We start from the raw sequence: 20946 nt of genomic DNA on the forward strand, positions 1-20946 counted from the left end.
ATGAAGAAACGCAAGCAACTTCAGCCGTTGACCCAACGATCGGTTTTCGACCAACCTCCCACGACGTGCCACGGAGTACCTCGGGCAAAACAAGCATGCCAACATCATCCCCTCACCGGTGTCATTCCAACCGGCACCATTCAGTTACCAGGCGAACGAGTGTGAATCATGAACACGCGGGACTGAGCAACACAGTCAGATAGCCTGCAGGGTGTCGGCCTTTCCCGCGGACGCTGCCCGGCCCGATCCCCGACCCCGACGCCGACAGGATTCAGCGCGTGCGGCGCGGGTGTCAATCCGGTGGGTGGGCGGAGCCTCCGCGCGCAGGAGCGGCCAGCCTCGCTTTGGCTGAGAAGCTCGAGCTGCACGCGCAGGATTTCCCTCGCGCGTCGGTTGGCCGGAAGCGCGTGTCCGTTGGTGAAGTCAGGAAGGTGGAGGACGGCTGTGTCACAGCAATCGTTTCTTGTACACAGTTTATCTCTCTGTTAAGCGATCAACAGCGACCAAAAACAATACGCATTTAGCCAAATTGTCCGTTTTGGTCGCAAGGGTTGCCCTATCATGTGTACAGCTATCTCATCTTCCGAGAGTTGCTGAGTTATTTTCAAGCGGTCAGTTATTCGTGTCCTTTCTATACCTGACATGATTGCCATTCGGAACCAGTTACAGAAGGATTTTTTCACCCCACAAGAAGAAAGGCTTCTGGGCTTGGTGTATGCCTGGAAAGCCGGAAAAAAACGGAAAAACTGCATATTATGTGTCGCAGGTGCGTGGGCTGTATGATTCTGAGCTGGTTGGTTTGTTAAGAAGCTTTTACAGCGAGTTGTCATCCGGTTTGAAGTTGATGCGAGGAGCAAGTGCATCATGCAATCACTGAACAAAAGTTTTAGACAAACGTATGCAGTTTCCCATGACTCAAATTGCTGAAGCTTCAAGTGCTACTATCTTGTTTTGAAAAAGAATCTAGTCTGCTTGTGTAAGACATTTTAGATGTCGGTTATAAGATGTCAACTCAATTTGCTTCTGATTTGGAGCTTGAAATGCATCAGTGTAGTTCAAGCTGAAAACTTCATAATGCGTTTGATCTACTCATTTGCTTATTTTGAATGAGATGGTAATAAGCCAAGTTAAGCACAATTTCACCTTAACAACAAAATGATATGCTCAGTTTACTGTAAACCAACTTACCGTAACCCACTCAGCAATATAAAATGTATTTCCGATTTATAGCAAAATCACCATGGTAAATCTGCTAGATTTTTATCTTGTCAAAATTTACTTGAGTCATTAACTCTGATGTGTTGTGCTGCAGTATTAAACGTTGTACAGTAGCATATGAGACAATTAACAAATAATTAGATTCTTAAATGTTAAAGAAAGTCAAGGAAAGAGATGAAATCACCTCGTCTCACTGCACACACATTGAACAAATATTTAAAATTAAGTTTTGGGAATTGAAAAAGGCCGTTGTTTCCTGCCCATTAGAACGGTTTGAATTTAGTTACTGCCTGAAAATACTTCATGATTCTTGGAGAAATTTTACTGCAGATGGTGCAAGCTATTACTGGGAACAATTTTGACTGCTGCTACGGAGAAACCAAGTCAAGCTACCTATTGTATTGGTTATATAGTATGTACATTTAAGTGTGTTCCCTGATGGTGTTGCGACTGCAGTATTTAGTCGGCAAGAGGACTGTATGGTGATGGGATATTTACTTTTTATATGAAAGAATGTTTTTTAAAAGGTTGTGATGATAAGCTCTTATTACTGTATAGGCTCATTGATTATTGTTTGGTTATCAATATCTGCACAGGAGGCCAATATATATTTCAAGATGCATATTTATGTTCTGGAATTTCCCAGCTTAACTGAATTTCTGAATGTGTTACAGTGTAATGTGGTGGTTTTAACTACACTTTGTGATCTCCACCAAATTTTTACCACCTTTGAATGTCCCTTTTTTAACCTAAATGATCCACATTTAGTGAAATACTAAATGCATCACCTTGTTTTGCAAGTTGTAAGGGAAAGCCATTTCAGAGGTTGCATGTTCCAATGCAACTTCCCCATTTTACAGAAATATAGCTAATAATGTTTCTCTTTTGTACAGTTAGAGAACTAAATTTGCTTGTACTTAAGTCTCATTCTTAATTTAATTTTGGCATCAGAGAATTTGCCCTGTGTTAATAACAATCTGATATATTATTAGACAAATACTTAGACTGAAAAGCGTGGGCCAAAATTTGTTTTATTGCATTCAATCCATGTCTTTGTTATCAGTTCTGGAGCTGTGTGACAGTATCTTAATTTTCTTCTGATAAATGTGGGAGTGGAAATGATTAAAATGTCTTGTATTTAATATGAGTATTACTCAGGATGTTTAGATGCAATTTGTAAAAATAATGTAGCACAACTGTTCATATCCCATTAGATGCTACATCTGCTTTTGAATTGCCAGTCAGATAAGGTTGTTGTTTCCAGGATATCTGCAATGGAATATTGAATTACGGCCAGAAATTTCTGCAAAATTATATTCATCAGTTCTGAGTTTGCCTATCTAATTTGCAATTAAATTAATTGCTAATCCTCTTCCAGGCGCTTTTCCCTGCAAGGGACCAAAGTGCTAAACCTTCCCATACACCTGCTCCCTCATCTCCAAACAGTCCTTCCAGGTGAGGCAACACTTCACCTGTGAATCTGCTGGGGTCATGTATTGTGTCTGGCGCTCCTGATGTGGCCTCCTGTACGCTGGTGAGACCGGTTGTAAATTGGGGGACTGCTTCGTCAAGTACCTCTACACCATCCTCCACAACCAGGACTTCAGTGGCCAAACATTTTAATTCCGATTCCCATTCCTGTTCTAACGTGTGGTGTCAATCCATGGCCTCCTCTTGCTGCAAGATGATGCCACCCTCAGGGTGAAGGAGCAACTCCTTGTATTCTACCTGGGTACCCTCCAACCGGATGGCATGAATATCAATTTCTCCTTCTGATGAACAAATTCCCCCAACCCCCCATTCCCCACTCTGATTCTTCACTTCCACTCACCTGCCTATTACTTTCCCCTGGGTCCCCTCCTCTGTCCCTTTCTCCTGTTGTCCGTTCTCCTCTCCTATCAGATTCCTTCTTCTCCAGCCCTTGACTTTTCCCACCCACCTGGCTTCACCTATCACCTTCCAGCTAGCCTCTTTCCTCTCCCACCACCCCCCCCACCTTTTTTTATTCTGGTATCTTTCCCCTTCCTTCTCAGTCCTGAAGAGGGGTCTTGGCCAGAAACGTCAACTGTTTATTCTTTTCCATAGGTGCTGCCTGACATGTTGAGTTCTGTGTGTGTTGCTCACTAATCTTTAATTTAGTAATATTTGCATCTGACCTAGAAAGAGGATATTCAGCCCAATGAGTTTATGCTAGCTTTAGAGCAGTCCCATTCTCCAGTTATTTTACTGTAACCTGCCCTCATGCCTGACCAATAATACTTCTGATTCTCCTACCAATTCACTTACCTTCCAGCATGTTTATGTGATATGGGAGGAAGCTGGAATACCTGATCACACTGAAGATCAGAATCTAGTTTGGGGCATTTGGAGATATGAAATAATTGTATGACTTGCATTGCCACAGTGCTGGATTCCCTTGATTGCAGTGGATGTATAATGGTGTCAAGCTGAGTCACTGACAAGAACCTTGACATGTTTGTGTTAATTTACTAATGCACAAAATTCCCACAGTTGTTCTCTGTTCTTCGAGTACTGATGTCTAACACTGGTAGCTTTTTATAATTACTGTTCCGAAAACCAGACTATTGACCTATGCTGAATAATAATTTATTGGTACATATACTATGTTGTATTTTTCTCAAGTGGACATTCGTCTGTTGGGAACCATGACTACAAATACTTGCAAGCTTCAGTCTTGTGTGCATTGAGGCTTTTGGCCTATGGATGGAATATACTATTCATCCTAGATGAAGTATGAATATTCACAAATAATAGCTGAATAGAAGGACTGTATGAATTTTCATGGCCAGAAATAGTGAAATAATTTACAATGATACTCGAGACAGTTCAGATTGGGGGAACTCTGAGCAAGTTGTGCAGTGAGACTATAGGAAGTGATTGAGTAAGGAGAGTCAGCGGATGTTGCTAACTTGGATTTTCAAAAGACCTTTGACAAAGTGCTACACAAGAAGCTGCTATTCAAGCTAGAAGCTCGTGATATTACAGGAATGGCTGACTGGCAGAAGGGAAAGAGGGAATCTTTGTGGCCAAGTTTGTGGACAATACAAAGATAGTGCTGTGGAAGCAAGGAGTCTGCAGAAGAACTTGGGCAAGTTGGGAGAATGGGAAAAAAGTGTCAGATGGAATGCAATACAGGTCCACAATCCCTTATCCAAAATCCTTTGGGCCAGTTGCATTTCGGAATTCAGAATTTTTCGGATTTCAGAAAATTGATAATTATATTGATAATTAACCAGTGCGGGTGGACTTTAGGACCTGGGAGAGCTCTGGACACACGCACATCCTCCCGTATACTTTAAATCATCTCTAGACTACTTATAATACCTAATACAATGTAAATGCTATGTAAATAGTTGTTATACTGTATTGTTTAGGGAATAATGACAAGAAAAAAAGTCTGTACATGCTCAAACAATGAATGCTGGAGAGAGAACTTCCGGGTTTTCCCGATCCGCGCTCTTTTACAAATACTATTACAGTTTATTTATAGAGTAATATACTGATAAATGAAATAGTGGGATAATTATAGACCATAAATACACTAATACATTTTATTTCCAACAAAAACATTCAATAAAACATTAAAATATACAGCTTCAAATGAACCTAATCAAACACATGTTAAATGACTTACTGGAATAAATGTAGAACATAAATACTCTAGGACATATACAGGCTCAGACTAAGCTAAATATGTACAGGTACCTCTAGTTAAGTTGCATTATGTCTGGCAAACAAAGCTAAATACTCTACAGGTACCTGATGGGCCAGGAACAAGATTTTCAAGTTATGAAGCAGCACTACGACAGACAGCGTTTTTAAAGACTTCTTCAAGTGTCATCTGTCTCATTAACTCAGACTTTGTCTGAGCAATCTCTCTTTAACTGAGTAAACTGCCATAATCTCTTGCTCACTGATAAATGCACGTTGTTCAAGGCCAGCAATTAACTGATCACACGCGACGATCAAGCTTCTGCAATAACTCCACTTTCTGCGTTATTGATAATGATAGATGCTTCCTTCTCTTTTTCTCATTGTTACCCATAGGAGTATCTGCAGCTCTTTTTGACATTTTCACAGTGAAATTAAACACAAAGTCAACAGTGAACACAAAATATCAGCAAATAGCAAATGCACGTGTAACCAGTACGAGCGCTGAGCCACAACTGACGTTTGACAGCCTCTGCTAGTTCTGCCACGTCACACCTGAGTGACGTCAGCTGTTGGCGTGCTAAACAAGACTTGTTACTACATGCTGCACACTCCATGAAAAAACACTTCGGTTTTTGAAGGTTTTAAGATTTCAGAATTTCGGATAAGGGATTCTGGACCTGTATAGGAAAGTGTATGGTCATGCATTGTGGTAGAAGGAATAAAGGTGTAGGCTGTTTTCTAAACAAAGAAAGAATTCAGAAATTGGAGGCACAAAGGGGCTTTGGAGTCATTGTGCAGGATTCCGTAAAGGTTAGCTTGCCGGGTGTGTGAGCACCAAGAAAGGCAAATGCGGGAGGATTACAATATAAAAGCAAAGATGTTGTGTTGAGGCCTTATAAGGTGTAGTCAGGCCACATCTGGAGTATTGTGACCAATTTTGGGCGCTGCATCTAAGAAATGACATGATGGTGAGGATCCAGAGAAGGTTTATTAGAATGCTCCTGGGAATGAATATGAGGAGCATTTGGTGGTTCTGGTCCTGTACTTGCCAGAATTTAGAAGACTGAGGGGGAACGGGAATCTCATTGAAATTTACAAAATATTGAAACCTCTTAAATAAGTCCAAAAAAGAATTAATACCTTTATCTTTCCAAAGTAAAAAAATTGAATCACTCAAAGAAGGCTTAAAAAGGTAGTTTCGATAAATTAAACTACAAAGCTTAAATTTTTTAAGATTAAAAAAATTGCAGAATTGAAGCCAAGTTTGTAAAGAATGCTTAATCACAGAGTATAAGTTTAAATTAGCAACTTTAGCTAATTGTATAGGCAAAGCAGCTCCCAATAACGAAGTTAAATAAAACTGTTTCACAGCTTTCAGTTCCAAATCTACCCAGATGGGCCAATCCTTCTTATCAACCCAATATGACCAAAAGGACATGTATCGCACATTAATAGCCCGGTAATACATTCTTGAATTAGGCAAAGCGAGACCTCCATCCTTTTTCAACTTTTGTAAGTGACATTTACTAATTCTTGGTTTTTTATTATTCCAGATAAAAGATAAAATAATAGAATCAATCCAGTCAAAAAACTTTTTAGTCAAGAAAACAGGGATATTCTGAAATAGGTATAAAAATTTTGGTAGAATCATCATTTTAACTATACGGATGTGACGAACAAGAGAAAATGTAACTGGACTCCATCTACTAAATAAATATTTCATAGAGTCTAACAGAGGAACAAAATTGGCTTTATAAAGATCCTTATATTTTTTAGTGATTGTGACACCTAAATAACTAAAAGGATCTATGACTTTGAAAGGAGTATTGTCATACATAGAAACGGATTCATTTATAGGAAACAATTCACTTTTGAAGGTAGACTGATGTCCTTTGAACAATTAGTTGATAAATATTCTCTTTCATACTCACACTTTTTACAATATCTCCAACTTAGACATTTCTTACAAAAATATTTAAGTAATTTTCCTTAGGTATTGGATGCTGACCTGTTAGATACTATTATGAGTATGAACCCTTCAAAGAAGGGTTCCATTGGAAGAATTTATAATTTACTATTACAATGGGATAAGCGCCCTTTATTTAAGATTAAACAAGATCGGGAAAAGGAACTCAATTTGACTTTTATGACGGAGGATTGGATGCGAATTCTGAAGTTGGTTAACTCTTCTTCGATCTGTGCTAGTCATTCACTGATTCAATTTAAAATTGTACATCGTTACCATTTAACGAAGGAGAGATTGTCTAAAATATTCCCTCATGTTGATAGTTATTGTGATAGATGTAAAACTGAGATAGCGACACTGATACACATGTTTTGGTCTTGCTCTATACTGGAACAGTTCTGGAAGTCAGTTTTTTCGACAATTTCTAAAGCACTTAAAATTAATTTACAACCTAACAAATTAACTGTGCTTTTCGGAATAACTCCTCAAAATATCCATGGTATCTCTGTGTCTGACCAACATGTTATTGCATTTGTTACATTGATAGCTAGGAGGGCCATTTTGTTGAAGTGGAAGGATACAACAGCTCCCACTTTGTCGCAATGGTTCTCTCAAGTGATGCTATGTGTTACATGCTCAAGGAGAGCTGTGTTTTTTTTTGTGAGAATGATGTAATGGTCTTTTGGCGGTCACCTGATATAATTTTCCCGCCGATGTGAGGTCATGTGATGACATGTGCACCATGGGTATATAAGGGTCGACCCCAGATGACGCAGTTAGTTTTTAGTTTGTAGATTTCCAGGTAGAACGTGCTGTGTCTCCGTTTCTGTTGCGTGTTTGCTTTTGTAACACAGTTTCATTTTTAAAACAGAGTGTTGCATTCTATTGCAAGATACAATATTTTTGGACTGGAAATTTTTGGCTAGATGTGCTGATTTACTCAATTCCAGTAGTAGAAGGGAGAGTGAAGACTTTATCGAAGTACAGGATCGAGGGATCAAGAGGAGTCGGCATCGTTTGGCAGTTTAACAAAGGATCGACCTTATTGAGTCTTCGTTGAAGGAGTAGCGACCTGCATCGAGATAACTCTTGCCAAAAAGAGCAAAGAGTTCATGCAAAGGTTTGCTCTCTCTAAAAGAATTTAAGGTCAGTTGTTTTAAACTGTTTATTTACTGTCTCGTGAATCCTGCGGACAGAACCTGCAGGAAAGTCACGTCTGTGAAGAAATCCTTCTCCAGAGAAGTCTCCCCCAGTTGAACGTATAAATCTGTTGGAATTTCGAATTTACCATTTTAAGAACTGTATCTGACTGTATCGCTTTAAGAACTGTTTTCGCATTTAACGCTTTAAGAACCAGTGCCGAGTGACGATTTGGTGAACGGCTGCATAACTGTTAACTTTCGGTTAAAGTTTTTGTTTGTTTTTTTTTCCTTATTGTTTATCCGTGTTTAATAAACATTTGGTTGTTTTTATAACCTGTCTCGATTGATATTCATTGTTGCTGGTTATATAACATATGTCTTAGTTTGGAGAAAATTAGAAGTCGAACCTTTGAACCTATGTTTGATTTTGAGAAAAGATGGGGTTCATTTGCTCGTTATTATCATTTGAGTTAATTGATGGATTCTCCACAATCTAATTGTAGATTTTTTTTGGTACTTTCTTTTTTGCTGACAGTTTGATATTTATCTTTAGAAGCTTTATGCATGACGCATAGCTCTGGGGTTGAACACCTAATGGGATTTTTCTTTTTTTCCCACTTTTCTTGCTTAGCACGGTTTTTTTTCCATCACAAAATTTTTTCAATCTTTATATAATGTTTCCTTTTCTTGAGACATTGTAAATGCTGTTTACTTCGATGTACTCGTGCTTATTTTTGAATAAAAAAGAATATTTGAAAAGAAAGAAACCTCTTTACTAAGCTATCATGAAGAGGATGTTTCGAAAAATGGGAGAGCCCAGGACCAGAGGGCACAGCTCAGAATAAAAGGACATACCTTGAGAACAGAGATGGGGAGGAATTTCTTTAGCCAGAAGTGAATCTGTGGGAATAATTGCCGTAGATGGCTGTGGAGGGCAAGTAATTGGGTATATTCAAAGTGGAGGTTGATAGATTCTTGATTAGTCACACATCAAAGATTACAGAGAAAAGACAGGAGAGTGGGGTTGAGAGAGAAAAAGAAACAAACTAGTCATGATCGAATGGCAGAGCAGACTTGATGGGTCAAATGACCTAAATCTGCTCTTAAGTCTTATGGTCTTTCTAGTGCTCCAGATACTGTTTTAGCCCAGTCCTACAATGAAATGAAAATGTTTGATAGAAACTGAATTAATTAAGTAATTGATGTGTTTTATAAAGTTATGTGCAACTATGAATAGCTGAATTGAATTTGAATCAGAATTCTCTAACTGCACTGGGGCCCTTAATATTTATCAAAATCATTCTGAATTAATTGTTTTCTGAATTACTGTGGCAATTGTGAAAAATTCTATCTCCTATATTTCTGATCTGGGAGCCCATTGACTCCTCACATGCAATACATTTCCTTGCTGCATTTACTGACCTCTTGGGATGTACAGGCATTAACATTTTATCAGGAAATACACCTCTGGATTATTTATTAACACTTGTTGTTAAGCTTCCAAATCCCCACTAATAGTAATATGTTTGCAGTGACTTTAGATATATTTTTGAAGAAAAATGTCACTTTAAAGTTGGATGTAACTGTGGCTGCAAAATACATTTATTATCTCTAATCTTAAAATTTTACTGATTCTGCAGCACTTCCTGTTGTTAGTTTGCCATTTTTGTATACAAATTGGGACTTTTCACTGGAGCACAACAGAAAAAAGAATGACCTTAGAGTTGTTAAAAATTATGATGAATGATGTATGATGAATGCATACATTCCTAGAGTTGAGGAATCAAGAACTGGAATGTCTGCTTTTAAAATAAGATGGGAGAGATTTAGTAAGAACCTGAGGGGCAACATTTTCATCCAGAAAGTGTCAGTATATGGAGTGAACTGCCACAAAAAGTTGCTGACGCAGGTACATTTACAACATTTAAAAGCAACTTGGATAAGTACATGAATAGGAAAAGTTTAGAGCAATGTAGGACTAGCTTAGTTAGGCACCATGGTCAGCATGGTCACCTTTGTAGGAGCCATATACAGAGTATCTGATCTCTATCTGCTTTGTATTCTGTGTTGTATGTTTATTATGGTAATATGAGTCACATGAGTGGAGGCATGGTAAAAGGAAAGGGAATAAGTAATGTATTCTTGCTTATTTCATGGCAGTTGATAGCTTGGGACCGGTGGAGGTCATATCTTCTGCTGAATGCTGAATATAGTTTAGCTTACACTTGGGTACGCTAAAGTTCATTGCTTCAAATTTGATTGTCTGCTAATTGCTAATAAAAGGTTGAATAAAGGATTCAACTTTTGGAGCAACCATTGGAGCTGGGGGCACTTAATGCAAGTATAACAATTCTGTAGCGGCCACAGGCTAGCTACAATTGATTTTTTTTTTGTTTTGGTTTAGTTTTGCTGCTACAGCCTTGATTGACTTGCTTGGCCCAAAGGGCAAATACGAATAGTTCCCTTTAAAGTTCTTTCCTTATATCATTTTCTAATTAGGATTTTTAAAAGTTTTTTTTTAAACTAACAAATTCAGATGTCCTTTATGATAGAGGATGACTGATTCCATTTTGAGTTTGTGGGTTTTGAAGTGACCGATAAAGCCAATGTGGGAAATTCAGATATTGGCACATGCAGGCAGGTGGTGGTCGGGGTGGGGGGGTGGAATTATGAGGTTGTGCGCTCCTGCAGCCTAAGTAGGGCTTCTGTGTGGTCCTGATGCGCAAGCTTGAGTTTCTCAATATCCTCCCCAATGCTCCTTCTACACTTTGAATAGTGATGAGACAGAAATTTCCAAGAAACTGTGAGATGTTCCGTTTTCTCAAGGAGGTTTCAAGCAAATCTTCAAATGTTTTCCTTTATCTGTCTGGTAATTTCTTTCCATAATAGAGCTCAGAATAGTGTGTAAATTTTGGGTGTGCGATGTTCGGCATGCAAACATTGTTGCCTCCCATTTACTAACATACTAACAGCACTCCCATTAGTTAAAAGTTATTGTTATTTTTTTTCTTTTAAGAAAAGCAATTCTAAAGTTTGTAGCAGTTTCTGGGTTTGATTTTTTTTCACAGAGTGATTCTATGAGGAATGGTTAATTAAGGTTTTCTAGACTAAACACAACTATTGAAACTAATTTTTCAGAGTTTTTTTTAGCTAATTTTTTTTAACTCTTTCAGATGCTTCACCAAAGCAGCCTACTGCAAGTAGTGGATTTCCACAGTTTCCTTCACAATTGCACAAAGTTTCCTAAAGTATTGTGTTCAGAATCAGAATCAGGTTTATTATCACCAGCATGTGTCGTGAAATTTGTTAACTTAGCAGCAACTGCTCAATGCAATACATATTATAGAAGAAACAAAGTAAAGATAAATAAGTAAATCAATTACAGTGTATGTATATTGAATAGTTTAAAAATGTGCAAAAACAAATAATATATATTTAAAAAGTGAGGTAGTGTTCATGGGTTCAATGTCCATTTAGGAATCAGATGGTGGAGGGGAAGAAGCTGTTCCTGAATCGTTAAGTGTGCGCCTTCAGGCTTTTGTACCTCCTACCTGATGGTAACAATGAAAAAAGGGCTTGGCCTGGATGCTGGGGGTCCTTAATAATAGATGCTGCTGACTAAATTTACAACCCTCTGCAGCTTCTTTCAGTCTTGTGCTCTATCACCCCCATACTAGACAGTGATGCAGCCTGTCAGAATGCTCTCCACAGGACATCTATAGAAGCTTTTGAGTTCTTTTTGTTAACATAACAGATTTCTTCAAATCCCTAATGAAGTATAGTCACTGTCTTGCCTTCTTCGTAGCTGCATCAATATGTTAGGACCAGGTTAGGTCCTCAGAAACCTTGACACTCAGGAACTTGAAACTGCTCACTCTCTCCATTTCTGATCCCTCTATGAGGATTGGTATGTGTTCCTTTGTCTTACCTTTCCTGAAGTCCACAATCAGCTCTTCCATCTTACTGACATTGAGTGCAACGTTGTTGCGGTGTCATCATTCCACTAGTTGATATATCTCGTTCCTGTACGCCCTCTCATCTGCATATGACATTCTACCAACAATGGTTGTATCATCAGTAAATTTATAGATGGTATTTGAGCTATGCCTAACCACACAGTCGTGGGTATAGAGACAGAAGAGCAGTAGGCTAAGCTCACACCCCTGAGCTGCACTAGTGTTGATCGTCAGCAAGAAGAAGATATTATCACCAATCTGCACAGACTGTCGTCTTCCAGTTAGGAGGTCAAGGTTCCAATTGCAGAGGGAGGTACAGAGGCCCAGGTTCTGTAACTTCTCAATTAGGATTATGGGACTATGGTGTTAAATGCCGAGCTATAGTCGATGAACAGCATCCTGATATAGGTGTTTGTATTGCCCAGGTGGTCTAAGGCTGTGTGAAGAGCCATTAAGTTTGCGTCTGCCGTTGACCTATTGTGGTGATAGGCAGGTTGCAGTGGGTCATGTCCTTGCTGAGGCAGGAGTTCTGTCTAGTCATGACCAACCTCTCAAAACATTTCATCATTGTAAATGTGAGTGCTACTGGGCCATAGTCTTTAAGCAGCCCACATTGTTCTTCTTAGGCACTGGTAGAATTGTTGCCTTTTTGAAGCAGTGAGAGGTTGAAAATGTCCTGAATACTCCCACCAGTTGGTTGGCAGAAGTTTTCAGAGCCTTACCAGGTACTCTGTTAGGGCCTTTCGCCTTCTTTAGAGACAGCCTCTGAGACAGAGATCACAGGGTCACCGGGTGCAGCAGGTATCTTCACAACTGCAGTTATATTCTCCCTTTCAAAGCGGGCATAGAAGGTGTTGAGTTCATCTGGTAGTGAAGCATCGCTACCATTCATGCTGTTGAGTTTCACTTTGTAGGAAGTAATGTCTTGGAATCCCTGCCAGAGTTGTCATGCAGAATGATACTCCTTTTTGACAGTTTAAGTACACTTGTCTGCCTCTGAGACATTATTATTGAGCCCCTACATACTACAATGAAGGCAAAGACTCAGAATAAGTTGCACTTTCAACACTGGCAGTGAATGGGCAAAAAGTATGCCCTCATATTTGCATACACAACACACAGAAAATGCTGGAGAAACTCAGCGGGTCAGGCAGCATCTATTGAAATGAATAAACAGTCGATGTTTGGGCTGAGACCCATTTATGATTTGCTATGCATGTGCCCAAATTGAATTATCTGTCATTATTTAGTACATGTGATAAAAAAAGAATTAAAAACCTTTTGAGTTTACTTGAACCAAGCTTTTACTGTGCTGATCGAAATGAAGTTGAATTCAGATGGATCAATCAAGTATAACAGATTTTTTTGTTTCTAATAGTATTCTGCCATTAGTTGTAATGATTCTCCATTTATTTCCTTGTGTAGTATCAACTGATCGTCCATATCAAGCTTCCCTTGTGAAATTTAAAAAAGCTGACAAAGGTGATGCATACAAGCAGGTGGCATGGTGGTCATTTGAAGATTTGCTTGAAGTTGACGGGAAGGATGCAGATAAGGTAGATGAAAAATTATTTTATTGCTCTTCTGACAATCAATCCAAATAATAGTTTAAAGGAATGTTACATGATTTTTTTTTTGCAGTTTTGTTCTTACTTTTGTTTACTTTCCTGAGTCTACATGCTCTCCTGTACTTTGCCCCAGTGGATATTAATTATGAATGACTCCTTATAAGAACTATTGATAGGTTGGCATGTTATTTTTGCAAAGAGTTTCTACCTTCCTAGATTTCAACCATTGCACTTTCACTTGGGAGGAAGTCATAGAAATCAAATATTGGACTTGATTTTCTTTTCTCTATAACCCCGTAAGGTATTGCGCAGCATTGCTATTTCAGCAGAGATCAACAAATCAAGACGTATTATGATTTGTACCTAGAATTGTCCTGATCTTTGTGATGCAGCTGCTCAGTTAAGCATTGATATACAGCAATACATTTCTTTTGTTTCAGTTTCTTATTCTGATGTAATGGAGTAAACTTGATGCATGAAAGCGTCTATCTTTACACAGCACCACTGCCCTAGATGAATGAGTACCTGTTGAGCATAATTAAGAGAGGCAATAGAAACAAAAATCTACTGAACTTAGTCTTATGCCTACCAGTGTACTTGTTACAGGTAGGTTTCTCTGTGAGATTTTAGTAGGAGGGGCCATTATGTAGTCCACTTGGAGATTAAGTCCCAACTTCACACTGAACTTCAACAGATTCAGCACAAATCCATGAGCTCAAATGTAGTTATCCATAAGACACTGACCAATCAACAGCAGAAGGTTTGGTTTCAACAATATTGTGTAACTTCATAACCTGGTGATGTTCATCATTCACTGTACTGTGACCATCAAGCTAGATAGCTGCTTCTGGTTCAGCATGTCTCCAAAAGTATGCTAAGACAAAGTACTCTCAAAATTGAGGTTCCAGTCTGGTAAGCTATAAAAAAATGAATACATGCATGTTAAGCTAAAACTAGTTATTAGCCAAATTAATTTACCAGCATAGAACATAGAATATTACAGCACTGTACAGGCCCTTTGTTCCACAATGTTGTGCCGCCGACCTTTTACTTACTCTTAAGACTAATCTAACCCTTCTTCCCATATAGCTCTCAATCCTTCTATTTTTCTCAAATGTCCCTAATATACCTGGCAGGACATTCCATGCACTCACATCTCTCCGTGTAAAAAAAAAAGTTACCTCGGACATTCCCTATATACTTTCCTCCAATCGCCTTAAGATTATGTCCCTTGTATTGGCCATTTAGCTCTGAGAAAAGTCTTTGGTTGTCTCTTGATCTATCTCTCTTATCATCTTGTACAACTCTGTTAAGTCACTTCTCATCCTCCTTCACTCCAGAGGGAAAAGCCCTGGTTCACTCAACATATCCTCTTAACACATGCTCCCTAATCCAAGCAGAACCCTGGTAAGTCTCTTCTGTACCCTCTAAAGCTTCCACATCCTCATAATGAGGCAACCAGAGTCGAATATAATGTTCGAAGTGTGGTCTATGCAAGGTTTTACAGCTGCAACATTATAAGGCTTTGGCCATCACTGAATGTTGTGGCCATCTCTGAATCAATGCTGAAGGATGGTTGTAGTGGGAGCTGAAATAGGAAGGTAGGCAGAGGGGGTAGCGTGGCTCTGCTGGTAAAGAATAGTATCAAATCAGCAGAAAGATGTGACATAGAGTTGGAAGATGTTGAATCCCTATGGGCTGAGTTAAGAAATTGCAAGGGTACAAGGACCCAGTGGCAGTTATATACAGGCCTCCTAACAGTAGCTGAGATATGGACCACAGATTACAACGGGAAATAGAAAAGGCATGTCAAAAGGGCAATGTTATAATAGTCATGGGAGATTTCAACATGCAGGTTGATTGGGAAAATCAGGTTGGAAATGGATCTCAAGGGTGTGAGTTTGTTGAATGCCTAAGAGATGGCTTTTAAGAGCAGTTTGTTGTTGAGCCTACTAGGGGATCAGCAATATTGGATTGTGTGTTATGTAATGAACCAGAGGCAAGTAGGGAGCTTAAGATAAAAGAACCCTTAGGAGACAGTGATCACAATATGATTGAGTTCAACTTGAAATTTGATAGGGAGAAACTAAAGTCTGATGTAGCTGTATTTCAGTGGAGTAAAGGAAATCACAATGGTATGAGAGAGGAGTTGGCCAAAGAAAATTGCAAGGAGCTGCTGGCAGGGATGACAGCAGATCAGCAATGAAGTTAGTTTCTGGGAAAAATGAGGAAGGTGCAGAATAGATGTATTCCAAAAATGAAGAAATACCCAAATGGCTGACAATGGAAGTCAAAGCTGATGTAAAAGCAAAAGACAGGGCATACAACAAAGCAAAAATTAGCGGGAAGATAGAGGATTGGGAAGCTTTTAAAATCTTGCAGAGAACAATTAAAAGAATCATGAGGAGTGAAAAGAAGAAATATGAAAGCAAGCTAGCAAACAATATCTAAGTGGATAGTAAAAGCTTTTTCAAGTATGTAAAAAAATAAAAGAGAAATGAGGGTGGATATACGACTGCTAGAAAATTAGGCTGGAGAAATAGTAACAGTGGACAAGAAGATGGCAGATGAACTAAATGAGTATTTTGCATCAGTCTTCACTGTGGAAGACACTAGCAGTGTGCCAGATGTTGAAGGGAGTGAGGGAAGAGAAGTGAGTGCAGTTACTATTACAAGCGAGGAGATGCTCAAAAAGCTGAAAGACCTAAAGGTACATCAGTCATCCAGACCAGATGAATTGCACCCTAGGGGTGTGAAAGACATAGCGGTAGAGATTGTGGAGGAATTAGTAATGATCTTTTAAAAAATCATCAGACTCTGGCAAGGTGCCAGAGGACTAGAAAATTGCAAATGTCACTCTGAAGAGGCTATAAAGGAATATAAATTGTTTAACTGCATGATCAAAGATTTGGTAAACATACTTGTCCATTTTAGCCAGAAAAGGAAATGGAGCTGTGAGGCAGCAGGTCTTCTAGTCATGTGGCAGTGCTGCCAGAACAGATATTCAGTAAACCCTGCCCTCAAGTTTACCTGGTCCATTTCCGACACCTCCCTCCCCTTTCTAGATCTTTCTGTCTCTGTCTCTGGAGACAGCTTATCCACTGATGTCTACTATAAGCCTACTGACTCTCACAGCTATCTGGACTATTCCTCTTCTCACCCTGTCTCTTGCAAAAATGCCATCCCCTTCTCGCAATTCCTCCGTCTCCGCCGCATCTGCTCTCAGGATGAGGCTTTTCATTCTAGGACGAGGGAGATGTCTTCCTTTTTTAAAGAAAGGGGCTTCCCTTCCTCCACTATCAACTCTGCTCTTAAATGCATCTCCCCCATTTCACGTACATTTGCTCTCACTCCATCCTCCCGCCACCCCACTAGGAATAGGGTTCCCCTGGTCCTCACCTACCACCCCACCAGCCTCCGGGTCCAACATATTATTCTCCGTAACTTCCACCACCTCCAACGGGATCCCACCACTAAGCACATCTTTCCCTCCCCCCCCTGCATTCCGCAAGGATCACTCCCTACACAACTCCCTTGTCCATTCGTCCCCCCCATCCCTCCCCACTGATCTCCCTCCTGGCACTTATCCGTGTAAGCGGAACAAGTGCTACACATGCCCTTACACTTCATTCCTTACCACCATTCAGGGCCCCAAACAGTCCTTCCAGGTGAGGCAACACTTCACCTGTGAGTCGACTGGGGTGATATACTGCGTCCGGTGCTCCCGATGTGGCCTTTTATATATTGGCGAGACCCGACGCAGACTGGGAGACCGCTTTGCTGAACATCTACGCTCTGTCCGCCAGAGAAAGCAGGATCTCCCAGTGGCCACACATTTTAATTCCACATCCCATTCCCATTCTGACATGTCTATCCACGGCCTCCTCTACTGTAAAGATGAAGCCACACTCAGGTTGGAGGAACAACACCTTATATTCCGTCTGGGTAGCCTCCAACCTGATGGCATGAACATCGACTTCTCTAACTTCCGCTAAGGCCCCACCTCCCCCTCGTACCCCATCTGTTACTTATTTTTATGCACACATTCTTTCTCTCCTTTTTCTCCTTCTGTCTCTCTGAATATACCTCTTGCCCCCCCCTTGTCTTTCTTCCCAGACCTCCTGCCCCATGATCCTCTCATATCCCCTTTTGCCTATCACCTGTCCAGCTCTTGGCTCTATCCCTCCCCCTCCTGTCTTCTCCTATCATTTTGGATCTCCCCCTCCCCCTCCAACTTTCAAATCCCTTACTCACTCTTCCTTCAGTTAGTCCTGACGAAGGGTCTCGGCCTGAAACGTCGACTGCACCTCTTCCTACAGATGCTGCCTGGCCTGCTGCGTTCACCAGCAACTTTGATGTGTGTTGCTTGAATTTCTAGCATCTGCAGAATTCCTGTTGTTTGAGATATTCAGTAAACATTGAATAGAAAGTTTTCTAGTAATGGGTAGGAATGCAAAGTTGACATTGCATTTGGATTAGCTTTGATCTTATTGAATGGCGGAGCTGTTTTGAAAGGTCAAATCAACTAATATTAATTTATGTGGTTTTATATTGACATATTCTTTTACATGAAGTAATGTTTTTTCTTATTTTCATAGGATAACCCTGAATTCAATTTGCATTTTGATAAAGTATACAAGTGGATTGCCAGCAATTCTGGAGAGAAAAATAATTTCATGTCCTGTCTCTTCAAGCTCAATCGACATTATATGCACAGTAGAATTAAATTTAGAAACATCAGTCCTCAGATTTTAGAAGGTAAGATTTACAAATGCATATTTTACCTTAATGAAAATTATATTACAAAGCTGTAAAAGGAAATGTGTTTAAAATGTGTAAATCTCTCCTCATATCCTGCTTGGCCTGCTGAGTAATTCCAGTATTTTCTGAGTAATTTCCAGTATAATTCCAGATTAGCTATTGTTCCTCTGACAACAACAGACATATTTTGATTTATGTCTGCAAGACTTCTTCTTTTCTACACTAATGTAGAATTGGCTACAGGCTTTACTGAACAGGCTTCAATCAGTTTGTGCAATCAAGATCATTTCAAGGGAACACACACAAAATGCTGGAGGAGCTGAGCAGGTCAGGCAGCATCTATGGAAAAAAGTAAGCAGTCACTGTTTAGGGCTGAGACCCTTCATTAAGACCAAGATTATTTCCATACAACTTCACACGTGACTCTGTTTACCATCTCAAAAAAACTCAGAAAATTCCCTGAAAATAATGGGTAGTTTCCCCATTCAGAGACTAGTCCTATTTACAATTTATTGGTTAGCAGGGCTATCTGTACTAGTTTGATTGTTAATTGTCCCACTATCAAGGAAATAGCTGAAATAAGTAGCATAATCCAGGATCCAAGCATGAAAGTAAAGCATGTCTTGGATTTCTCAGATTGTATGTATAGGAATAACAAAACTAAAATTAAATCACTTCCTTGTTCTCAAATAGGAAGATATTGTAAATTGCAGTGCCTTATTTCCTATTTTGTAGGCAATGAGTAAAGAGCAGTAACTTGCATTCACATTACTCTTCTCATGCACTGAAATATCTCTAAAGAGGTTTAACAGCTGAAATACTAAACGACAAAATTGACAGTTTGACAGGGGAATATTCCCCTTTTGAAATGCTTTTTCCTCCTTTTGAAATGCTCCTTAAACCAAACCCCTTTAACCAAGTCTTTGGTTAAAGGGGTTTGGTTTAAGGAGCATTTCAAAAGGAGGAAAAATTAAGAGGATGTTGGGAGAGATTTCCATGGGTTAAGCTCAATACAAAGGAAGACCTGGCTGCCAGTGGTGCAGAAATTAAAATCAGGAATGTGCAGAATAGTATAATTTGTGGTGCACAGAGTTTTTGAATTGAAAGGAAGAACAGACTTTGAAAGACGTTATGGTAGGGAAAGGGATGGGAGATGATAGTGTATTTGAATTCAGGATCGTGGAAAGATTTTAAAATAATCAGGGTGATTATTTTGAAATTGAGCTACTGTCATTGCAGGAGCCATTGTATATTAGCAGGTGTAGGCCTAATGGATCAACAGGATATGGAAAGAGTTTAGCACAACGCTATTACAGCTTGTGTTTGAAGTTCAGTTCCAGCGCTGTTCTGTAAGGAGTATCTCTGTCCTCTCTGTGGATATGTGGGTTTTCGCTGTGTGCACTGGTCTTCTCCCACAGTCAAATTCATATCAGGTTGGTTAACTGATTATCGTAAGTTGTCCCATAATTAGGTTAGGGTTATTCGGAGTTGTGGGGTTGCTGGGCCGGCAGAGCTCCAAGGGCTGGAGGGGCCAACTCTGCAGTGTATCGCTAAGTAAGAAAAATAAATAAATAAAATGTAGGGAGCAGGAAAGGACGTGATTTCACAATTGAGGTGGTGGGAAATTTTAGTGCAAGTTAGGTTCAATGGACTAGCAAAAGGGAGGGAAATGACAGGTGAAATTATAGTTACAATCTTCAAGATAAAAGATATATTGTAGCTCTCACACCTTTTGTGGGAGATGTTTGTTGAGGATATAGTGGGAATAATGAGTTTGTAAAAAGAATTTATGGTAGAGAATGAAGTGTTTTCATTGTACAATAATTGCTCCTGCAATTTCAATTACTTGTGACAAGAATTGAGAGATTTAAAAACTAGTGCCTGATGGGACATTTTGTTCAGTTTCAAGTAGCAAGAGCCTAAAAGAGGCACAATTGCAAATTGTTGGTTGAAAATTGATTAAGCAATTATGTAATTGGCAAGGACCAAAATAAAGATTGGATTAGATTATGAGAACACTCAGTCCTCTTTTATTGTCATTTAGAAATGCATACATGCATTAAGAAATGATACAGTTTCTCCAGAGTGATATCACAGAAACCAAGACAGATCAAAGACTAACACTGATAAAACCACATAATTATAACATATAGTACAGCAGTGCAAAGCAATACCATAATTTGATAAAGAACAGATGATAGAGACAGTAAAAAAAAAGTTCTCAAAGTCCCGAGTCGATCGACTCCCGAGTCCCCGATAGCAGGCAGCAAAAGGGAGAAGTTCCCTGCCATAAACCTCCAGGCACCGTCAACTTGCCGATACCTTGGAAGCAGCCGACCCTGAGTCCATCCGTCCAAAAACTCTGAGCTTCCGAGCAGCCTCTCGGATACAGCCTCCTGAACGCCGTCCTCTGCCGAGCGCCTTCGACCTCTCCCCGGCCACTGAAACACACAAAGCCGAGGATTTCAGGGCCTTCAGCTCCGGAGATTCCGTTACCACACAGTAGCAGCAGTAGCAAAGCAGTCATTTCAGAAGTTTTCCAGATGTTCCGCTGTGCTGTCACATCTGTCTCCATCAAATCAGGATTGTGCACGGTCCCCTACTTGATAAATAACAGATATTCATCACCGAAGTGGCTGCGCACGCTGTCATCGCGCCGC

The 20946-nt window shown here is 39.7% G+C and overlaps 1 protein-coding gene across 1 annotated transcript in view; it reads left to right on the plus strand.

The window, feature by feature from the left end:
• The first annotated feature begins 413 nt into the window (after window positions 1-413).
• Window positions 414-20946, plus strand: part of LOC134353353 (exocyst complex component 1-like) — a 107003-nt gene continuing 86470 nt past the window's right edge. Inside the window, exons 1-3 of the mRNA XM_063061387.1 lie at window positions 414-766; window positions 13383-13513; window positions 18124-18283. Of these exons, the coding sequence (XP_062917457.1) occupies window positions 643-766; window positions 13383-13513; window positions 18124-18283 (415 nt within the window). The 5' untranslated portion in view covers window positions 414-642. The remainder of the gene's footprint in view (window positions 767-13382; window positions 13514-18123; window positions 18284-20946) is intronic.

This window comes from Mobula hypostoma, chromosome 10 (genome assembly GCF_963921235.1).
Source record: "Mobula hypostoma chromosome 10, sMobHyp1.1, whole genome shotgun sequence".
In the NCBI taxonomy this organism is placed as follows: Eukaryota; Metazoa; Chordata; class Chondrichthyes; order Myliobatiformes; family Myliobatidae; genus Mobula; species Mobula hypostoma.